General features: G+C 44.2%; 1 protein-coding gene across 3 annotated transcripts in view; it reads left to right on the top strand.

The window, feature by feature from the left end:
* The window catches only part of Epb41l4a (erythrocyte membrane protein band 4.1 like 4A), a 208,049-nt gene that overhangs the window by 125,596 nt on the left and 62,435 nt on the right, over positions 1–20,018 (top strand). For 2 of the 3 annotated variants that reach the window (XM_031365271.1, XM_031365272.1), the window contains exons 9-13: positions 419–507; positions 1,037–1,100; positions 12,820–12,911; positions 14,413–14,490; positions 19,489–19,610. In XM_031365271.1, coding sequence (XP_031221131.1) covers positions 419–507; positions 1,037–1,100; positions 12,820–12,911; positions 14,413–14,490; positions 19,489–19,610 — 445 coding nt within the window. The remainder of the gene's footprint in view (positions 1–418; positions 508–1,036; positions 1,101–12,819; positions 12,912–14,412; positions 14,491–19,488; positions 19,611–20,018) is intronic. The other variant, XM_031365273.1, reaches the window with a different exon arrangement.

Below are 20,018 nucleotides of genomic sequence, written 5' to 3'. Positions count from 1 at the left end.
TTTGACACTCTGCCTCCTGCACTGGATAGTCTGAGGTGATTGGTTTTGGTGACTCGTCCTCGTCTGGATTTTAAGCTGCATAGTGATTCCACCTGGACTTAAGCGCCAGCTCATGAGCCGCATCGGGACTGCCTGTCAATTAGAGCTCTTTTTCATCAACTGAAGTCACAAGTGGAGATTTGACGCTAGGAAAAATACCCTTAAGGACTGGGGGGCAGAGCATTAAATTAATTACTGTTACAGTTTAGCTAGTTTTTTTGTTTGTTTGTTTGTTTATTTGTTTGATGCCTTTCAAAACTTGAATCCAGTATTACTCCAACAAATTATATTTGTATGGCCAACTGTAGCTTTTACCAAGAGCTTCTTTATGAGTAAGTTAATGGTTTTAGGAATATATGTTTTGTTTTGTTGTTTTCAGGGAGAAAATAAATCCGAGTATTTCTTAGGCTTGACTCCAGTGGGTGTCGTCGTCTATAAGAATAAGAAGCAAGTGGGGAAGTATTTCTGGTAGGTATAACTCGGGGACAGAGTCAGAGTTAGAGTGTATGCTGCATCCATCAGGCTTTGCGGGCTTGTAACTCGTGCCTTGTCAGCAGTGAGAGAAAAGTGAATGAAATTGGTTGTAAAGTTATGCATCTTCTTTGTAACTTTCAGTTGTTCTGGGCTCCCTTGTCCATGGAACTGTAGAATGGGGTTTCCCACCCATCCTCCCGTGTGCTGTTGGACCACGCATCCAGGACTAACTGGTGTTTTAGCTCTAAGAGGAGGCGTGGAGGGATTGGGGAACTGTGGCCCTGTGTATATCTGGAAGGTGGTACCTCTAGGCCTGGGAATTCCAAGCCCGCTTGTGCATTAGTGGAGAAACATAGAGAGGATATCCAGAGTGGAGGACATCCAGGGATGCTCTGCTATGCCCTCCACAGTATAAAAGAGCCTGTATTTCTCAATCCTTTTCTGCTGGGTGCCTCTATGAAATTCTGGAAAAAAAAAAAGACCTGGAAACAGCAAGCACAATGCTATCTGCTTTGTCTTTCAGGCCTCGAATTACAAAGGTGCACTTCAAAGAAACCCAGTTTGAACTCAGAGTCTTGGGAAAAGACGTAAGTTTCTGTGGGCCTCTAGCTGTACTGTGAGAGGAGAGGATAGTCTCTCTGCTTATTAGTCACTTAAGAGATATGTGGAGTAAGGCTACCACCATGCTTTCTTTAGCTGCAGTCTTGCGGAACGAGGTTAATTATGTCACACACACATTTCTGCAAGGCGGGGGGCGGGGCGGGGAAGGGGGCCGAGGAGGGACGGGAGGTGGGGAATGTCATTTCAGTTTCAGCAAAAGAAAGCAAACCTTTCCAGGCAGAGAAGAGAATAGGGCGATCTGCCTTGTGCCCGCAAGTTGCTTTTCAGTCCTGCCCGTGAGGGTGGGATTCATGTAATCTGAAAGGTGCAGGCTGTGTAGAACTGCAGAAGTGCAGCTCCCTTTTGCTCTTTTAGTAAACAAAACAACCCATTGGGGATCAGATGATCTTACCTTGCTGAGCATGGTAGGCGAGCTGGATGGAAATTCTGGATGCATTCAAGGGAGACCCGTAGCTGAGGGGTGGGGCCTGTTGAGCTCAGGCGCTGTGGCGGAGTTTGGGCGTCAGGTACAGCATGTGGGTCTGCCTGTGTTTTCACACTTTCACAGGTAGCTTGTAGAAGCTGGTCCAAGATGGCAAGGGTGTGAGAGATTCCATTTCATCTGTCTGTGAAGATAACGCGGCTGGCTATCTGTGCTGTTGGTACAACCCATGTAGGGTAAATGAGTGGAAAGATGAAGGAGGCCCCTCCTCTGTCTCTTTGAATTGTGACTTCATGAAGTGTAAAACTGAGTATGGAGTTGAGCTGATTTCTTTTATGCTTCTCATAAATCTATTTTCAGACAGGATCTTGGTATGTTTTCTTGTCTAGCCGCTTGCAGTGTAGTCCAGGGTAGCCTTGGAACTCACAGCAGTCCTCCTGCCTCAACCTCCAAGTGCTGGGATGATAGGTGCGTGCTACCATGGCAAGCTTTGAATTGGCCTTGTTTCGGTGCTAGAGAGATTTTTAGGTATAACCTGGTGCCTATGACCACACATGGAGCTGTCGGTGTTGTGTACTGTGTACGTGCCCTGAAGGTTGGGGACACGGTATTTAGCAGAGTTTCTCACACGGACAGACTCCTCCTTAATATCCGTTAAGTGGCTAATGAACTGATTTTTCAGCTGATCTACAAAGTTCAAACCTCTAATACTACCTGTTCTTCCTCGAGGGTAGTGTTTCTCAACCTTCCTAGGGCTGATGCAGCCCTTTGATGTGGTTTCCCATGCTGTGGAGACTCCTAGCTATAAAACTATTTTTGTTTCTACTTCATCACTGTAATCCTGCTACTGTTGTGGATGGCAGTACTGATTGTGGCCTTAGTCAACCCTTAGAAAAGGTTCATTCTACTTGCAAAGGGGTCTCGACCCACAGGTTGAGAACCAGGGCTCTCGCACCCCCCTCTAGCCCCTCCTCCCCAAAAAAGATTTGATTGATGAAATTAGAATTAGGTTTTGAGGTGAATTTGAACTTTTGAGGGTGGGAGATTACCAGATCTTCAGAGAGTGGTGGCTCCCAAGTCGCATATGACATTAATTGTATAATTTCTTTTTTTGGGTGGGGGGTGGAGGTTGGAAATTCATTTTTTGTTCTTAATGTCTAATTAGATGTGTCAGTCTTAAAAGATACGCTAATATATGAGTAGATTGAAGTCTGTGTCAATCTTTTAAGATTGTCAAGAGGCTTTTCTTCTTATAGCCCAGGCTATGACCTTGGATTCCTTATTGCCCTCCTTATCCCATCTGATGGGATTGCAGGCACGCCTCATCCTAAATTTGTTATTAAATAGGCATATTAATTTAACCAAAACATTCTATTTCCTGAGTATTCTTGCTTACAGGGCTTTTTCCCCCTTTCTCCACCAGGGTTCCTCTCTTCGGGGCAGTGATTTGCATAATGGTAGAATTAAGTTGATTATTATGGAGGCCTAGCTGTAATCACAGATTGAATTAAAAAGCCCGTTAAAACCCCTCACCTGGAACAGTAATCTCATTCAGCTTGAAAAATGGCTGAAATGCTTACTCCGCTGGTTTTCTGGTCGGCTGGTCTGGTTAGAGACTTAACTCCACGTGCTTAGTGCTTTGAGGCTAAGTTCAGAGGCTTTCGGGCATTATATACACTTCAAAGTGGCTGTGGTTTAAACTGCACCTCACAGAAAATATAAACTCCGGATAAAGGTTTTGTATAATAATGGGAGGAGATACAGGAAATACAACTCGAAGAAGAAAATCAGTATTTTCTCATTTTCCTAAAATTTGGAGGGGATGATTATTAACATTTTGGCATGATTGCTTATAAATTTTTTTGCTCCAATAGTGTGAATGTATTCTGTGCTTATATGTGCATATATAGAGATATTACCCCCTGCATGATTGTATACATTCCTCTGCTGCCCAGTCTGGCCTTGGAACTATGAGTCTCCTCGCCTCTGCCTCCAAAGTGCTGAAATTGTAGGCAAGGCACCATGCTGAGTGTGTACTTAGTATTATATCTTAGAGATTTCCCTTCTTGTTATATTCATATATATGTGCCTGGTTGGGGTTTTGTAAATCCTATTTTTATGTGGTTTGCTGTTTTTTACTGCTATTGCAAATGTGTGCTTTCTTTCTATTACATCTTCTGACTGGTTTTGCTTTGTGTATTTTATTTTTAATTACGTATTTGGGAACGGCTGTGTGTGGGTTGGGGCTCATGAGAGAACAGATGACAACATTGGGTCTGCCTAGAGTTGGGGTCACAGGAGGCAGGAGCTGCCTGACATGGTTGCTCAGAACTGAACTCAAGGCAACACTCTGCCGCCACTCTAGTTTCCCCTGCCTTTTCTCTTCCTTTCTTTTTCTTCTTTTTAAATTTTTCTTTTTTTGAAGCAACTTCTCAATCTGTAGCCCAGGTTGGCCTCAAACTCCTTGTAACCCTCCCACTTAAGCTTCTGAGTGCTAGGATTACAGACATGAGCCCCCTACCCAACAGCCATGAATTCTGAATATAATTCTCATAAATTGTATAGCTCAATTACACACACACACACACACACACACACACACGGGGTTGGGGAGAGAAAGTAGCTCATGTGCTTCTATTATTCCTGTTTCCCATTTGACTGCATTGATCGGAACGTCTGTAAGCATGAACTGGTCTGGGGATGTAGGCCTTCATGCGTGTGAGAGTGCTTGTGTCTCTAACCATCCATCATCTCTGAGGGCAGGAGATGGCAGTGCTTAACCCACCTGAAGTACTGAGGGGCTCTAATTCTATACTTGACCACTGGGGTATTTGGGGGACACAGACAGGAGAGTCCTGGGTACTTAACAGCCTTTGGCTAGAGGGGCAGGAGAGATGGAGCTCTCGTCAGTCGAGAGGACAAGGCTGTGTGGGTAGCACCTGTGTGGGAGGAGGCCCAGGAACCTTCCTGTGTATGACTAGAGTTGGAGATTTCGTCCAGGCATCTAAGTAGAAATATTGAATAAAAACTAGACTGTATGAGTTTAGAGTTCAGGACCAGAATCAGCATAATATAAAAACTTGAGAATCATAAATGTATCCCAGTATGCTAATTTTGACAGAAATTGGGGAAGAATTAAGAATCAATTTTCTCAGCTCTGGCAGCAGTGAGAGAGTCCGATTCCAATAACCTAGCCGGTAACATGGCATCTCTGTAGATCCTTGGTTCCTTCCAGTGGGAAGTGATTCAGATCTTGGGGAAAGGGGTGACTGTTGTTCTTTGGTGGCTTTTCTGCCTGAGCTTTTTGGTGGTCAGAACTAGAGAATCCATGCATGCATATATATACAAACACTTACCCAGATACACATACATGAACTAGGAATGTATACATGTGTACATGTGCATTTGAGTGTGCAGTGTACTTGTAAGCAGTTTGGAAGTGATGAGTTTGCATCATGCACGCCTCTTTCTTTCCGTCCTCATTTCATGTTTTATGCCCTCTCTTTGGGCATGAGAACCTCCGCTTCCAGTATTTGCACATGTAGTCATTTGCTTAGTTCTAGATTACGTGTCAAGTAGTGTTAGAGTTGCTTTGGTTAGAACACTGAATTTGCAATCTTTTCACCCACATGCGAGGACCTCAACTGTCTCGAGGTCGCAGTTTACTTGGCCCGCCCTCTGTCCCTTCATTCCTTTCTTCCTGATTCATTGCTGTGGTTGTATATACCCTCAAAATCTAATTAGGTTTATTTATTTCCAGTTATGATTCCTTCTGCCTCACATTCTTGTTAGTTTAAGTCTAGGTCTTAAATATGTGGAAGATTAACCTTCTAAAGGTTGAAACTGTACAGAAAGATGCTCTCGGAGGATCCTGAACTCCCATACACTTTCTGGCCTTTCTCACCTTTTCTTGAAACTACTGAATTTCACTACTTTCTAGGTTGGTATTTTTGTTGTTGTTGTTAAGAAAAGTTGTGTGTGTGTGTGTGTGTGTGTGTGTGTGTGCCTACACATTATTCTTTCTTAACCTGAGGTTGCATAGTGTAAAGGTATTTGTACTTTTCTCCTTATTTTTGTTCTAGAAATAACTCTGTTGTTGAAACATTCAACATCAATCCTGAGCTTCAACCCTGTCTTTGACCATTTAGTTACCAGATAAAAGACACACACAGCCTTTATGTTTATAATAAGCCTCAATCAGCACAAGAGCTGATTCTATCTTCTATGGCATTATGTCTATTTCCCAGCCAATAATCCCATTAGATAATTTGCCATGTTTAGTCTGGGCTGCTCTTAACTTCAATTAGCCAAACCACATGGCCATTATTTTAAGATTCTTACTCCATGGCACCTTCTCTCTTCACCTTCTTCTTCATCCCTTGTGGATTTCCTCTGACCCCAAGTTTGGGAACCCTAAACCCCGCCCATGTCTCTTCTGCCCAGCCATTGGCTGTCAGCATCCTTATTCACCAATCAGAAATGACTTGGGGACAAGGTCACATAGCATTACTTGGGTCAACCAGGTCTTGGGGATCTGCACTTAGCATTACCATACACGGCAACAGGCCAAACCTCAGCATAACTCTGTATCCATTCATCAGGAGCTTTCTAGTTCTTTTCTTATCATCTCTTTCCTGATGCTGGGGTGGAGCTCAGGCCTTGTGTATACTCTACTCCTGAGCCTCACCTTCCCCTCATTCTCATAAGCTTCAGTGGGTGTGAGCCCCATGGCGTAGTCACCCCACTGCTTATGGTTGAATGTTCAGATATTTTTAAGTGTTTTGTGTTCCTTCAATGAGTAACTGTCCATCAGTGTGTTTGGAGTGGCTGTGTGGCATCAAGACTTTGGAGTAGGATGGTAATCAAGAGGTAAGTGCATATGCAGGCTCCCCCCCCCCCGCCCCCCCAGACAGGGTTTCTCTGTATAGCCCTGGCTGTCCGGGAACGCACTATGTAGACCAGGCTGGTCTCAAACTCAGAAATCCGCCTGCCTCTGCCTCCCAAGTGCTGGGATTAAAGGCGTGAGCCACCACTGCCCGGCTCATATGCAGGCTTTTTGCTTGACATTTCTGTATGTTCCTCCCCAACTCCAGTCTCGCACAGTTGTCCATTTCCAGCCACAGTATGAAGACAGCTGAAGTAGAGAAGGTACCTGAAGATACCTGAAATAGAGATTGTGAAGTGTGGCTCTCTTAGTAGTGTTTGGGCCCTGATGCTGATAACATTTTTTGTTGTTCCAGGCTTTTAGGATTAAAGATGGACTGCCGGGGTTAAGTCCCATGGCTTAAGCTCAGGACTGCCAGTGGCTAGCTAACTTTGCACAGTTCGCTGTTATGGCTTCACCCATGTCCTTTGCCTGTAGTGGGGGTGGGGGTGGGGATGGTGGGGGCATATATGGTAACATCTACCTGCAGGTGCCTTAGGAGACTGGAACTACCTAGTCCAAGGCTGGTATGAGAAGCCTTGGTCTGTGCTTCTCACCTGAGCTGTCTTGGCCTCTGATGTGGCCTCCTATGTGTGATATCACCTTGATTCTGCCACCCTTGCCTTTGGATAGTCGGTGCTAGGCCTGGAGGGAAGCCTCCATCTTTCAGCCCGTGGTTCTTTCTCTGCTCTATTTGTTACGTGCTTTGTTGACTTTCTCCATAATTAAAATAGATTAAACCATATTTTTCCAAAAGGAGCAAAAATTTTAGAGTGAAGGCTGTCAACCACCATTAACTGTAAATACATGGAAGTAACCCATTAAAAACTCATTGGATCTTACCAGATGTCTATGCCATCGCTTCAGTAAAGGCAATAGTGTCATTAGACTGTTTCCTGAAAATAGCTCCCAGCATGTTACCCACTCAGCCAGTTCCCTAGACCTGGCTTTAGTTCTTGGGCTGCAGAAGTCAACCAGGGTGGCATGGTGTGACCCTGTCTCAAAAAACAATCACTGCCACCAACAAAAACCCAAGCCCAACAGAGATATGCTACATATATTTCAAGGGTATTCATAATTGGTGTGAACATATGTGCATACTCTACATGATGCACGTATGTTGAGAGGTGCTTACATTTTCTATCTTTTCAAACTGTAGTACTTAAAATATACTTTCTTAAGGCCCAGGTCTTTGTCCAGACTAATTAGGTAAACATCCCGGCTCCTTGCCTTAGTGGATATCGGCAGTGCACACAGCCACATTAAACTGTAAGTGATTCCCCAGCATACCCCATACTTATTTAAGAGACACCTGAATGCCAATGCCTTAAGGCACTCCTGTTGTACCTTATCCTTTGGGAGCAGTATGGTATGTAAGACAAAGCTTGGCTTGAAAGAACAGGTGAGATGTACTCAGGGCTTTAACATTTCTTTCTGATTCCTCTTTTCAAGTAATAACAAAAGTGGCATTTAAAAAAAAAAAATCAGGTTTGAACTTGGCGAGCGTTGAGGGAGGAGCTATGAAAAGGATGATGAAAATCACCAGAGCAAACATCACGCCTGTGTCTCCCGCAGGCCAGCACAGTGCAGTGTTTCAAACAGCAGCCAGTCGGTCAGCCACTTGAAAGGATGACCTTTCCCCTGTACTTAAAAGTCTGTATGTCTGGTGTGAGTTTCCAACCAAAGAATGTCTACATTTCCTGATGTCACTGCTCGCCTTTGTTCTATCAGAGTCGAGAAGGAAGTTATCTTACTCATTTGTCATCAGGCTTCTTATTCTTTTTGTTTCTTCCATCACGCCTAAGGCAAGTTCAAAAGCCCAAAATACTGGGCGGGAGAGACGGCTCACTGGTTAGAAGCACTGGATGCTCTTCCGGAGGTCCTGAGTTCAAATCCCAGCAACCACATGGTGGCTCACAACCATCTATCAAGAGATCTGGTGCCTTCTTCTGGCCTGCAGGCATACATGCAGCAGAACACTCACCCATTAAATAAGTAAAAAAGAAATTTAAAGTACAAAATACTTACATAAATCCAGTTTAGATTGAATGCAAAAATACCTATAGTATTTCAAACTTGACGCTTCTCTTGAACCTCTCCAGCTCTTTGCTGGGCCTTGGTAGGAAGCCTCTCTGCCTCAGGTCTTCAGGTATTTTCAGAACAACTATGGCTTACCATCCTTAGAAACACTGGTCTCTTTTGCTCTCCAGTGGCCTGTGCAGTCTATGTTTTTAAAATTACATTTATTTAATATGTATTTGTATACGTGAGTGTTTGTGTGTGGGGGGGACACGTGTGCCAGAGCACACATGTGGAGGTCAGAGGACAACTTGCGGGAGTTCATTTTCTCTTTTCTTCATGCCAGGCCTTTACCCACTGAGGGATCTTACTGACACACCGCTCCCCATGCCTTCTATCTTGAGTTGCTTCTAGTGACCTTGGATGTGGGAATTGTTAATAGGATTGTGAATGTGCTTGTTCCCATAATTCCAGGGGGCCAAGGAAGGACAGGATACCCACCTGTGGCTGTGTGTTCACAGAAGCAAGGAGAAGCCGTTTGAGCACAGACAGGACTTTGTGACACAGAAATGTCCTATGTCAAGAAGCACAGGCTTCGGAGACTGAAAATGGAGTGGGTGCCTAAGTGGCCGTGCCTTTGCAGTGTGAACTGCTTCAGTGATCCTGTCAACAGTGACAACGCTCAGAGCAGAAGCCAGCAAAGTAGCTGCGTGTGTGCATGTGCATGCATGCGTGTGCGAGTATGCGTGCACACACACGTTCACACACACTCATACTCACGTACACGCACATGCAGGCATGCACACACATGCTTGCACACACTCATACACACATGTGTGCGCACATACAGACATGTACATGCTTGCACACACTCACACGCATGCACACACATGTGCACATATGCTCGAATACACTCATACACACGTGTGCGTACACACATGCATACACATGCACACACATGCTCGCATACACTCATACACACATGTGTGCACACATATACATGCACATGCATGTACATGATTGCACACACGCACACTTACTCACACACCCATCCTTACGCTCACCAAGAGAGACACTCAGCAACAACGAGCAGCGACACCTAGAATATGCAAGGTGCTTGGTTGGGCATTTGTGGATATGTAATACAGGTGCTCAGTTCTTCCCAACAATGCAATCAAGGATGTGCCCCAACTTGGTGCTCCTCAGAGACCCCAGGAACAGTGGCATCCACATTCTATCTTAGCTACAAGTTGACTTAAGCTTGGTTAACTTACTAACTAAAAAGAACAGACCCAGACAGCAGCGTGGCTTGCAGCATGAATGGCTGAAGGGCCTGAGCCTTTTGAAAGATTCAGCAAGCTCTGGATGCTGGGGCGGGTATTTTACCCGAACTCATAGAGGCTTTCTTCAGCCAAGCCTCTGAGTGGAAGGAGCAGAAATGTGTTGAGTGGCCGAGTCTGTCCTGAAACGATCCAGAAGTGCCTTGTCAGCACATTGGTGCCAGCCGTACATGGCAAAAGTACCCCGAATTTACTCTGAATACCTGGCTCTGGCTTCAGTAACATTAATCTTGCTTTGGTATTTGAATCATTTTGTCAGTAATGCAAAAGAAAATAGGCAGCTTGCTTGAAGCCTTCTGTAAATGGGGAATGAGTTCATACTTGCATTGGTTCGTGGCAGAGGTAATTAGGAGGGCCTGTGGGAGGCTCCTGGGTTCCTCTAATATGTCTGTGCCCAAGAAATGAGAAAATCCACATTCCAGTTGGATTTGAAGTACCTTTTATCTTTTCATTAGTGGTGATAGATTAAAATGTATATTAAGAATTTAGACATCCTTTGACATTTTTCAATAAGAAAAGCAAAATAATATAGACACGTGAATGATAAAGTAAAAAACAACCCAAGGAAAGTTTGAAATTAGGAGGGAATCTGTTTTCTTTCAAAGACTGAGTCATTTAGAATTTCCCAAGTACCTCTGGAAATTTGAGTTTTGTGTAATTAAAGTTTTTCAAAATTTGACTTAGGTGTTCACTGCCATGCCTGGTGCTTCCATCCCTGAGACGAACAGGGAGATGGCCTGTCCCCACGTGTGCCTGAGGGACAAGCAGCCTGACCTGTTATCCCTTGTCCTTTGTGACTTAGCCCTGTAGAATTCACTCCCAGGCAAATTCTTAAATGGGGACCTAGACACTGTAGTTAAGACAATTCAGTGGTTGCTAGATCCGGAGCTAGGAACAATGGCGGTAGGGAGGAATTGAATTGTTCATGGTGAATCCACCTTGTGTACCCATAATTGTGTGAATCCACCCCCCGCCCCGTGTGTGTGTGTGTGTGTGTGTGTGTGTGTCTGTGTGCGTGCATGCGTGTGCGTGCGTGTATGTGTGTGTATGTGTTTGTGTCTGTGTGCGTGCACGCGTGTGCATGCGTGTATGTGTGTGTGTGCGCATGTATGTGTGTGTATGTGTTTGTGTCTGTGTGCGTGCATGCGTGTGCATGCGTGTATGTGTGTGTGTGTGTGTGTGTGTGTGCACATGCACACATACACATGCTTTTGAAAAGAGAACTGGAAGAGAGAGCTTGCTCTGTGAGCACTCCCCCCTCTCCATGGGAGTCTGAGATTTCTTACCTGCTCCATTCTCTACTCTTCTCCAGCCTTCGGTTCTTTTGCTGGTGAGGAAAAAGATGTTCTAAATTCACCGAATTTCTTCCTCATCACTAACTTTATGATCCTACACCTTGTACAAAAGCCACCAGATAGTCTCACTGTGGAAAGCAGTAACTGTCTTTGAAAGCCACTTGACCTTCCAGTGTCTCTTGAGACATCTCTCCCCAGCCTCTCTGACACATTGTCTCCTGGACCATCTTGACCCATCTCACAAGCATCGTCCCATGGCTTACCTTTAACACTCACCTCTGTTCTGGCCGTCTTATGTGTTCTCAGGGGACGATGCTTGTATAAGAAGCCACGACCTTTCTTTTGAGTGGGGCACCTGTGTCCTTACTGGCTCACTTGGCATTCCATGAGCATTTCAACTTAATATCTTGTTCTGACCTTACTGCCTATTTTCTCCATTTGCTGTTTACTAATGGTAACACCCAAACAGAGCACCCGAAAATCTCCCCAAAGTCTTTCCTTTATTTTATAAGGTTTTGATATGGAGCTAGGTTTGCTGTAATGTGAATGGGGGGGCATACTTCTGCCATGTCCATATTTTACAAATACATCCCTGAGTTGGCAGAATCCTTCTAGTTGGGCTTGGGAGGACTTCATGCGTGTATGTACACAATGTCAGAGTCCTTGCTAAAATGGTGGATGGATATTCCAGTTACTCCCATGCACTGCTGATATTGTGTTTATGAGTCCTTAGGAAACTCATTCAACAAGCATTGCTCTGTTCAAGACTGGTGTTTGACTTTTAAATTTGGTGTTTGAATTTAAATTTAAATTTTACTGCATAGGGCTTATGGTACTCATTCAGTTTTTGCTTTATTTTTCTGTTTAGTGATTTAAAGTAGCATTTCACACACACACACACACACACACAAACAAACAAAATAGAGTTACCTTTAATGTGTTTTTAGTTTCTTATATATTAAATAACCACTAGATTAAAATGGCAGTTAAAGATTCTCGTTTACCTGTTTCATGACATGCTGCATCTATTATATACTTTAATGTGATCTGCCCAATAGTTCAGTGCGCTGGAGGCTGCTCCTCTCACTGGTTCTCCCTAAGATGCTCCTGACAGAGTTTAAGTGTGGTTTCTCCCTCTCTGAAAGCAGTATGGCTAAGCACTGTGTGTGTGGACATCTCCCTCTTCATTAGGAGCTGAATTCCACAAGGTTTTTGTGTGCACAGGGGCTGCTTCTGACGGGCAGTCTTGTAGGTGTCCTGTGCCATTGCTCAGATTATCCATAGTCATGCGATGATGCAGAGGAGATAATAAATGTAACTGTGTTGAGATTTAAATACAAGTCATGTTTCATAATTATAGTTAGTGGAAAGTATTTTTGTTGTTGTTGTTTTTTTTTTTTTTTTTTTTTTTTTTTTTTTTTTTTTTTTTTTTTTTTGAGACAGGGTTTTACTGTGTAACCTTGGCTGTCCTGGAACTCATTCTATACAACAGGCTGGCCTCGAACTCACAGAGATCTGCCTGTGCTACCACTGCCTAGCATGGAAAGTAATTTTTAATGCAATCTTCCAAAAGTAGCTATCTTTCGGCGCTAATCTCTGTTACCTGAGTTTCGGTTCCCCGAAGGAGGGCTGCCATCTGAAGAGGGTCCTGACCAGTAATCAGCGTTCCCTGCCTGTCTCTTGCAGTGTAACGAAACCTCATTCTTCTTTGAAGCTCGAAGCAAAACTGCCTGCAAGCACCTCTGGAAGTGCAGTGTAGAGCACCATACATTTTTCAGGTATGTTAATGGAACCTTTTGTCCTCTGTTAGCGTACATGAAGGTGGTGCTTGATTTTCATGACCAGTGTTCTGTTCCATGAATGTAGACATGGCTCCCTAATTTACTCAGCTCCTCAGTCTCTTGATTGCATCGATGCACATCTGTGCACACACATGTGCATACCTCGATGTATGCACTTACCTTCAGATAGATCTTTGCTCACTGTGAGACAGATTCAGGGATGGTTTTTAGGAACCTTATGGAAAAAGCTCAGAATTACCTAGCATCCATGTGGCACGGATGGAAATTCGGTGTTTTGCTGTGAATAGACTGCAGGTGAGATGCCTTTGAGGCATTTCAGTGCAGATGGGGTAATCCTCCTGCCTCTGCCTCCCACATCCTGGATTGCAGGTGTGTACCACCACACTCGGCTCTGTAAGGTGGTACACTTTCTACATTATTGCAGTTATTGTTACTGTTGTGGTTTTGTGGCCTTGTGTTGTGAAGTTTAAATCAAAACAAAGCAATGTGTTAGCTGATAACGCATTGTTTATCGACTCGAGAATGGCTTCTTTCCCTCATCCCCAAACTCCTTGGGTGGGACAATTTCCTCTGCATTGAGAATATCGCAAAATGACAGCTAGTCTTCCAGGCTCATGCCTTCTATCCCAGCAAGGGAGGCAGAGGCAAGAAGATCTCTGAGTTCTAGGCCAGCCTGAACTACATAGTGAGTTCCAGGCCAGCCTGGGCTACATAGTGAGGCCTTGTCCTTTGTACTGGTCTACTAGGGGAGAAAAATAACCCAGAACTCCAAGCCTTTCCTTTAATCTGTGGCCCAGGACCTCTCCATGCTGGTGTGTATTCAGAGTGCCCTGACGTGAAAAATGCTGGAATATGTCATACAAAATGGAAAATACTGCACTGGACTGTACAAAATGGAAAATGCTGGAATATAGTGTACAAAAAGAGTGGACCAGCACCATCTGATGTGATTAGCTGCCATTCAACCCTCACTTGAATAAATTAGAATGGTGACAGAATTCCCAAGGAAGTATAAGAAAGAACACGGTGAACCACCATTAACCTTTCCTAGAAAGGTCAGAAAGTCTAGGAGTTGATATTTACGCACCCGATATTCCAAAGTGGGTTGTATTTCAAACTTAGTTTAAAGTAACTAGTTATGGTTCTTGACCTGGACACGTGGCTCAGTTGTTCAGGGAGATTGCTGTCTTGTAGAGCATTTTTAGAACTCAATGTCAGGCAGCTTACAACCACCTTTATCTCCAGATTTAGGGTATTTGATGCCCTTTTCTGCCCTCCAGGGGCACCTGCACCCACATGCGCATACATGCAGGCACAAACACACACATAATTAAACATAAACTTTAAAATAATAGCTGACTCTTTTCTTCATAGTATGTAGAATAGGGAAAATTGTTTCCTGTAATAGCACTGTGTTCAAATACTGTATAAGGACTTGTATTTATAAGTCTTTGGTTTTCTTTTTAAAATTAACTAGAATGCCAGAAACAGAGTCAAATTCGTTGTCAAGAAAACTCAGCAAGTTTGGGTCCATAAGTTATAAACATCGGTACAGGTAAATGACATTTTTCCCCTTGGGGTTTGTGTATGTAAATAGGTTTTTAATTTATTTACCTATAGACAGGCATAATGAAATATGTGAGTTCCCTCCCTCCAGCAGTGCCAGCGTTCTGCATAAATAAATCTTTCCTGACAGAAATGATTTCCCAGTTTTAAATGTATTTAACATCTTCATTAGCTATGTAAAGTTAATATGGGCTTTCAGAGCAGAGTAGACTTTATTACATTCAGGATTTCATTTTGCTATAATTATCGGTTATTTCTAATTATGTTCCATGATTATAAAACAAAGCAGATATTCTGGATTGTAACTGACTGGTTGTGATGTTAGAATATTCAGTTGTTCCCATATCGAATGACGTATATCATTTATATTCTACATCAAAACATGTCTTTCCATACAGAACTTAAATACATATAAAACCTGCTGATAGTACTGCTAATTACACACTAACCTTGTTGAGTGTTAGACCGTTATTGTTTAACACTTAATATTGCTTCCATTAGTCACCACAGTCTGCTGTGATATTCCCTACACTGAGGAAATGGAGACTCGGGAAGCTCAGGGACTTTTCACAGTGACTGAGCTAGGAAGCAGTGGGATCTACGACCCCGTGGCTTGTACTTCCCGATTGTTAGACAGGCTCCACCTGTAGAGAGAAACCTTTGACCACCATGTAGCTAGGTGCTTAGCTCTTTCTTCAGTACCCTCCTTAAAAGTGGGAATGAGCTCTGTGTTTTGAAAAAGCATGTGCTTTATTTGAGTTCTGTTCAGTGGAAAGCTGTGGTGTATGAGGAGTGGCTTTGGGGCTCCGGATATACAAAGACTCAGGTCGAACCACACTTAGGCAGAGAAGCAGCCCCAAGGCCTGGTGAAGCTGAGCAGGGTGCAGAAATGCCGCTTGGAGATGGTGGGGGGGCTACTCTATCTGCCGCTCAGCGACAGCAGTGGATGAAATGCTGCCATGGGGGATTTAAAAAGAAAGCTGAGTTTACAAGACTGCAATATGCCAGATCTTAGTTCTCTTTTAATGACCCACTTTGAAGTGTCAAATCTGAGACAAGAGACAGCCAGTAAGAATGATCACCGGTAGATGTCCAGTACCTCCTGTGAACATGTTATCCAGTAGGATATTTACTCTCTTGATGACTAAAAAAAAGTAGTATTTATTCGAGGTACTTCTGATTGTGTATGAAGGTTTTTGTTGATGTGCTACATATTTAGCCTTTAGCTTTTCAGAGCTCTTCCTTAGACAAGAGTGTGAATTCTGAGATACTGAAGAGATAGTAGTTATCTTATTCTGAGACCAATGGGTAGTAATTAGTATTTGTGCTGCTTTTCCAGTCATGGCATTGCCAAGGCTGGAGAGACCACGCTTACCCTGTCTCCTTGTCAGCGGGCTACAGCTAGTGTGAAGGCATCTGCCTTCTTAGTGTTTAGATGATTAAAATTATAATCGAGCTGTTCAACATATGCTGGAGGTAGCTGGCTTCTGCAAACATAGCCATACCTGGTTTCTCAGGTTTATTGAAATGCAAATATTATGGCTACTGGGAATCACTATTAGAAATTATTTTTATTGGATTTTGCATACTAAGCATAGTTTTTTTCCAAGAAAGCAATTAAAGGTAACCTTTGCAGAATTGGGCGCTCTGCTAAATCTGCTCTGATTTCATGGGTAATGTTAACTGCCTGTTAAATCTTAATGAGACCCAAATCTATTTATGTATTTATTTATCTATTTATGTATATTTGTATATAAGAAGCACAAACTTCAATGCCACCTGTGGGAGAGGGGTGTTTCATCTGTCTGGTTAGAGGTCAGGCAGGACAGGTCTCTGATTGCTGGGTGGTCACTAATGTAGGCTGTTTGGTGACAGGAGTTAGCAAACTAGCATCCTTTGAACCAGTGTCGTGTGTCTGCCTCTTTGTTAAAGTAATCTGGAGACACCCTGAAATAGTTCTGTGTACAATAGTCACTTCTTGCAGGCTGTACTGTAAGATGGAGGCAAAGGAGTCATGTCCCAGGAGCTGCAGTGTGTGTGTGTGTGTGTGTGTGTGGTTTGGGTGTGTGTATGGTGTGTGTGTATATGTCTCTGTGTGTGTGTTTGTGTGTGTATGTATGTGTGTGTGTGGTATGGGAGTGTGTGTGCCTGTGTGTGTGTGTGTGTTTGTGTGTGTGATGTATGTGGTGTGTGTGTGTGTGTGTGTGTGTGTGGTGTATGTGTGGTGTGTGTGTGTGTGTGTGTGGTGTGGTGTGTGTATGCCTCTGTGTATGTGTGTGTGTGGTGTATGTAGTGTGTGTGTGGTGTATGTGGTGTGTGTGTGTGTGTGTGTGTGTGCCTGTGTGTTTGTGTGTGTGTGAGGGGTGTGTGTGTGTGTGTGTGTGTGTGTGTGGTTTTTGTAGGAGCCCTTGTACTGTGTATGTAAGTGGAGGAAGACAGGCTCCCAGTCTTTACTCTCTCTTCTGTCTTGGGGCTTGCAAAACACCAGGTTGATTCTTGCATCTTTTAGGAAAACTAGTTATGAAGTGAAGAAAAACTATTTAAGAAGGGAAGCCAAACATTTTGAAGTGATATGGGATAATCGGGTCTCAGAATTAAATTGGGAGGAAGGCTAAGCCCGAGTCTGATACTGTGATTCTCTTATTTTTGAGGAACCAGTAGTCTGAAATGGAGACTGATTAAATCTTTGGCTAATTAAGTATCTTGTTACACACTGATAGCTCCGTTTTGGAGTCCCTTGAAAATTAGCCTTTCCACTTCGCTGTTGCTAAGCTCCTTGAAAGGACGAGTTGCAGGAGTTTCGCAGGAGGGCTGAGGAGCAGAGTCCTCAAAGCATAGGAACTCTCAGGTTTCACGACTTGTAAGAGACCCCGTTCTCAGCGTCTCCTCCTTGGTGTCAGGTGCTTTCCCAGGCTCTGCTTATTTGATCTGCACAGTGGCCCACCAAAGAGGTGTCTCAGTTATAGAGTAGAAATTGGAGTGCTCCCCTGGGAACGCAGTGAAGGCAAGGACCCGCAATCAGTGAATCTGGTGTCTGAAGGCCATAACTTTCCCTGTTTGCCTCTCCTTCACTTTGATGCTGAAGTAACTGTGGCTCTGCCAGCCAGAACAGAGAAGATGCAATGCCGGGGTGTGAGGAGGCATGGAGGTGGGGTACCTCGTAAGTGCAGACCCATCACTAACACCACAGAGAAGTAGCATGCTGTAAGAAGAAGTGTTGATGAGAGAAAGGGGGCTGTAGAGATTTTAAAAAACGAGCAAACCTTGAAAGACCAAACGGCTAGGAAAAGGCAGCGCTGAGTTTTCCATGGGGCTTGGAGTTTCAAATTAAATAGCTAAGTGTTCTGTCCCTCCGTGTCTGCAGACTGATCCGCACTGACCAGATGGGGAGCCTGAGACCTGTTCCAGACCCGGGTTTTGTGTAGCCGGTAGTAGATTAGTTGACATTTCTGGGCCTTAGTCTTATTAATCTTGGGACGTTATTTTCTTATTACTCTGAGAGAAACTAGGAAGAAAAATTGAATAAGAAAGTATAATCTCATTATAAAATGCCCCAGTGGTCTGCATATTTAGTTATATTTTTATGACAAATGGTTTTTCCTCTGTGCAGTGAGGTATACACTATCCAAGCCTTTCTGACATTAGAGAAAGTCTGGAGTAGGTGGTCTTAACCTTCATGTTCCAAATAATAATGGAGCATGTCTTGTCTCTCTATGGGATGTCTTAAGCTTTTCAGGAACAGAGCCTGTACACGGAGTAGCCTTCTAAGCTGGAGGGGGAAGGGTTTATTCTGGCTTGTAGTTTCAGAGATTTCAGTTGAAGGAGAGCTGGGTCCATTGTTTTGGGTCCTTGGTAGAAGCATTGTGGAAGTGGGAGTGTGGGGTGGGACACACTGGTGAGCTCCTGCTAAAGTGGGTGGGGGCGGGAAGGGAAGAAGAGAGAGGAGGCAGATAGATCTGCGTCCTGATATAAACACGTTCACTCGGAAGGCACCTCAGTTACTACTTCCTTCAGCTCACCCCACCTTCTAGCAGTCTGTTGGGCTATAAACTAACCTCACAACCTAGTCATCTCTTATTTGGGGCCGCTGGTCGGAGGCCAAACTGTCAACACATAAGACTTTCAGTGTGTGTGTGTGTGTGTGAGAGAGAGAGAGAGAGAGAGAGAGAGAGAGAGAGAGAGAGACAGAGACAGAGAGAGACAGAGAGAGACAGAGAGAGAGACAGAGAGAGACAGAGACAGAGAGAGACAGAGACAGAGAGACAGAGACAGAGACAGAGAGAGACAGAGAGAGACAGAGAGACAGAGGGGGGGAGAGGGAAGGAGGGAGGGAAGGAGGGAAAGACAGAGACAGAGAGAGAGTCAGGGTGGGGGGAAAGAGAAGGAAGCTTACGCTCCAAATCCTCACACGATCTCTGGAGAATCATGCCTATGTGGGCTTCTAGACCTGTTTTCTCTACCTGGACACATGGTTTGTTAAGTGAAGAGACATGATAAATGACCGACTGTCCCAGAGCTTAGAAAAGATTTCACTGCTATTGCCGTCTACCGTCCCACCTGCTGCGTGAGCATAGTACAGTCTTGTAGACTTAGCCCTTGTGTGGTTCCCCCATCATGACTTGTCCAGGTTTTGGCTGTGGACCTCAAGGCCATCAGCAACGTCTCTTTTTAGCCCGTTCTTCCACTGAGCCCAACCTTTGCTAAACCCTCCCTCCCTCTGGTCCCTCAAGCTCTTCTTTGCCCATGCTCTAAGTCCCTCCCTCAGTTTAGTGCCACCTTCTTGGTAGTAGTATAATGGACAGCAATTAAAAACCTCTGCATGCTTATGGCCTGTTAAATCTGTGGTGGTGGTGGTGGTGGTGGGTTTTGTTTTGTTTTTTTTCCTTCATTTTCTTTCATTTTCTTTGCAAGATCCTCTGGCTGGGCTGTGTTTAATTCCGTGGCCATATGGTTTTACTTTTGCTAATCAAAGTGTCGCATTTTCAAGTGGCAGGACAGCTTTGCAAATGAGCCGAGATCTTTCTATCCAACTTCCCCGGCCCAATCAGAACGTGGTGAGAAGTCGAAGCAAGACTTACCCCAAGAGGGTAGCACAGACGCAGCCCGCTGGTGAGTAATCACGAAGACGTTCACGCATTTTCTTTTAGGCTGGTGTGTGAAATGCGTTCAGGTGGTGACTGAAGTTAGGTAACCCTTTTTACTTTATTTTGAGTACATGATACACATTTGTATGTGTGTGTGTATATGCTAACATTTTGTGTATGTGAATTAGGGCACAGACATGGCAATGCACACGTGGAGGTTGGGACAACCTTGGGCGTTGGTCCTCGCTTTCTGTCTTGTCTGAGACGGTCTCTTTCTGGTTGTTCATAATTGCATATACCAGGCTAGCAGACCTGTGACCTTCTGGGGATCATCTTGACTCTGCCTCCCATTTTACTGTAGGAACAAAGGGTTGCGGATGCACTACCACATCCAGCCTTTACTCGGGGCCAGAGAGTTGTGACTCAGGTCCTC

This window comes from Mastomys coucha, unplaced genomic scaffold (assembly GCF_008632895.1).
Source record: "Mastomys coucha isolate ucsf_1 unplaced genomic scaffold, UCSF_Mcou_1 pScaffold13, whole genome shotgun sequence".
NCBI lineage: Eukaryota > Metazoa > Chordata > Mammalia > Rodentia > Muridae > Mastomys > Mastomys coucha.
This window is presented reverse-complemented; position numbering and strand designations above follow the sequence as displayed.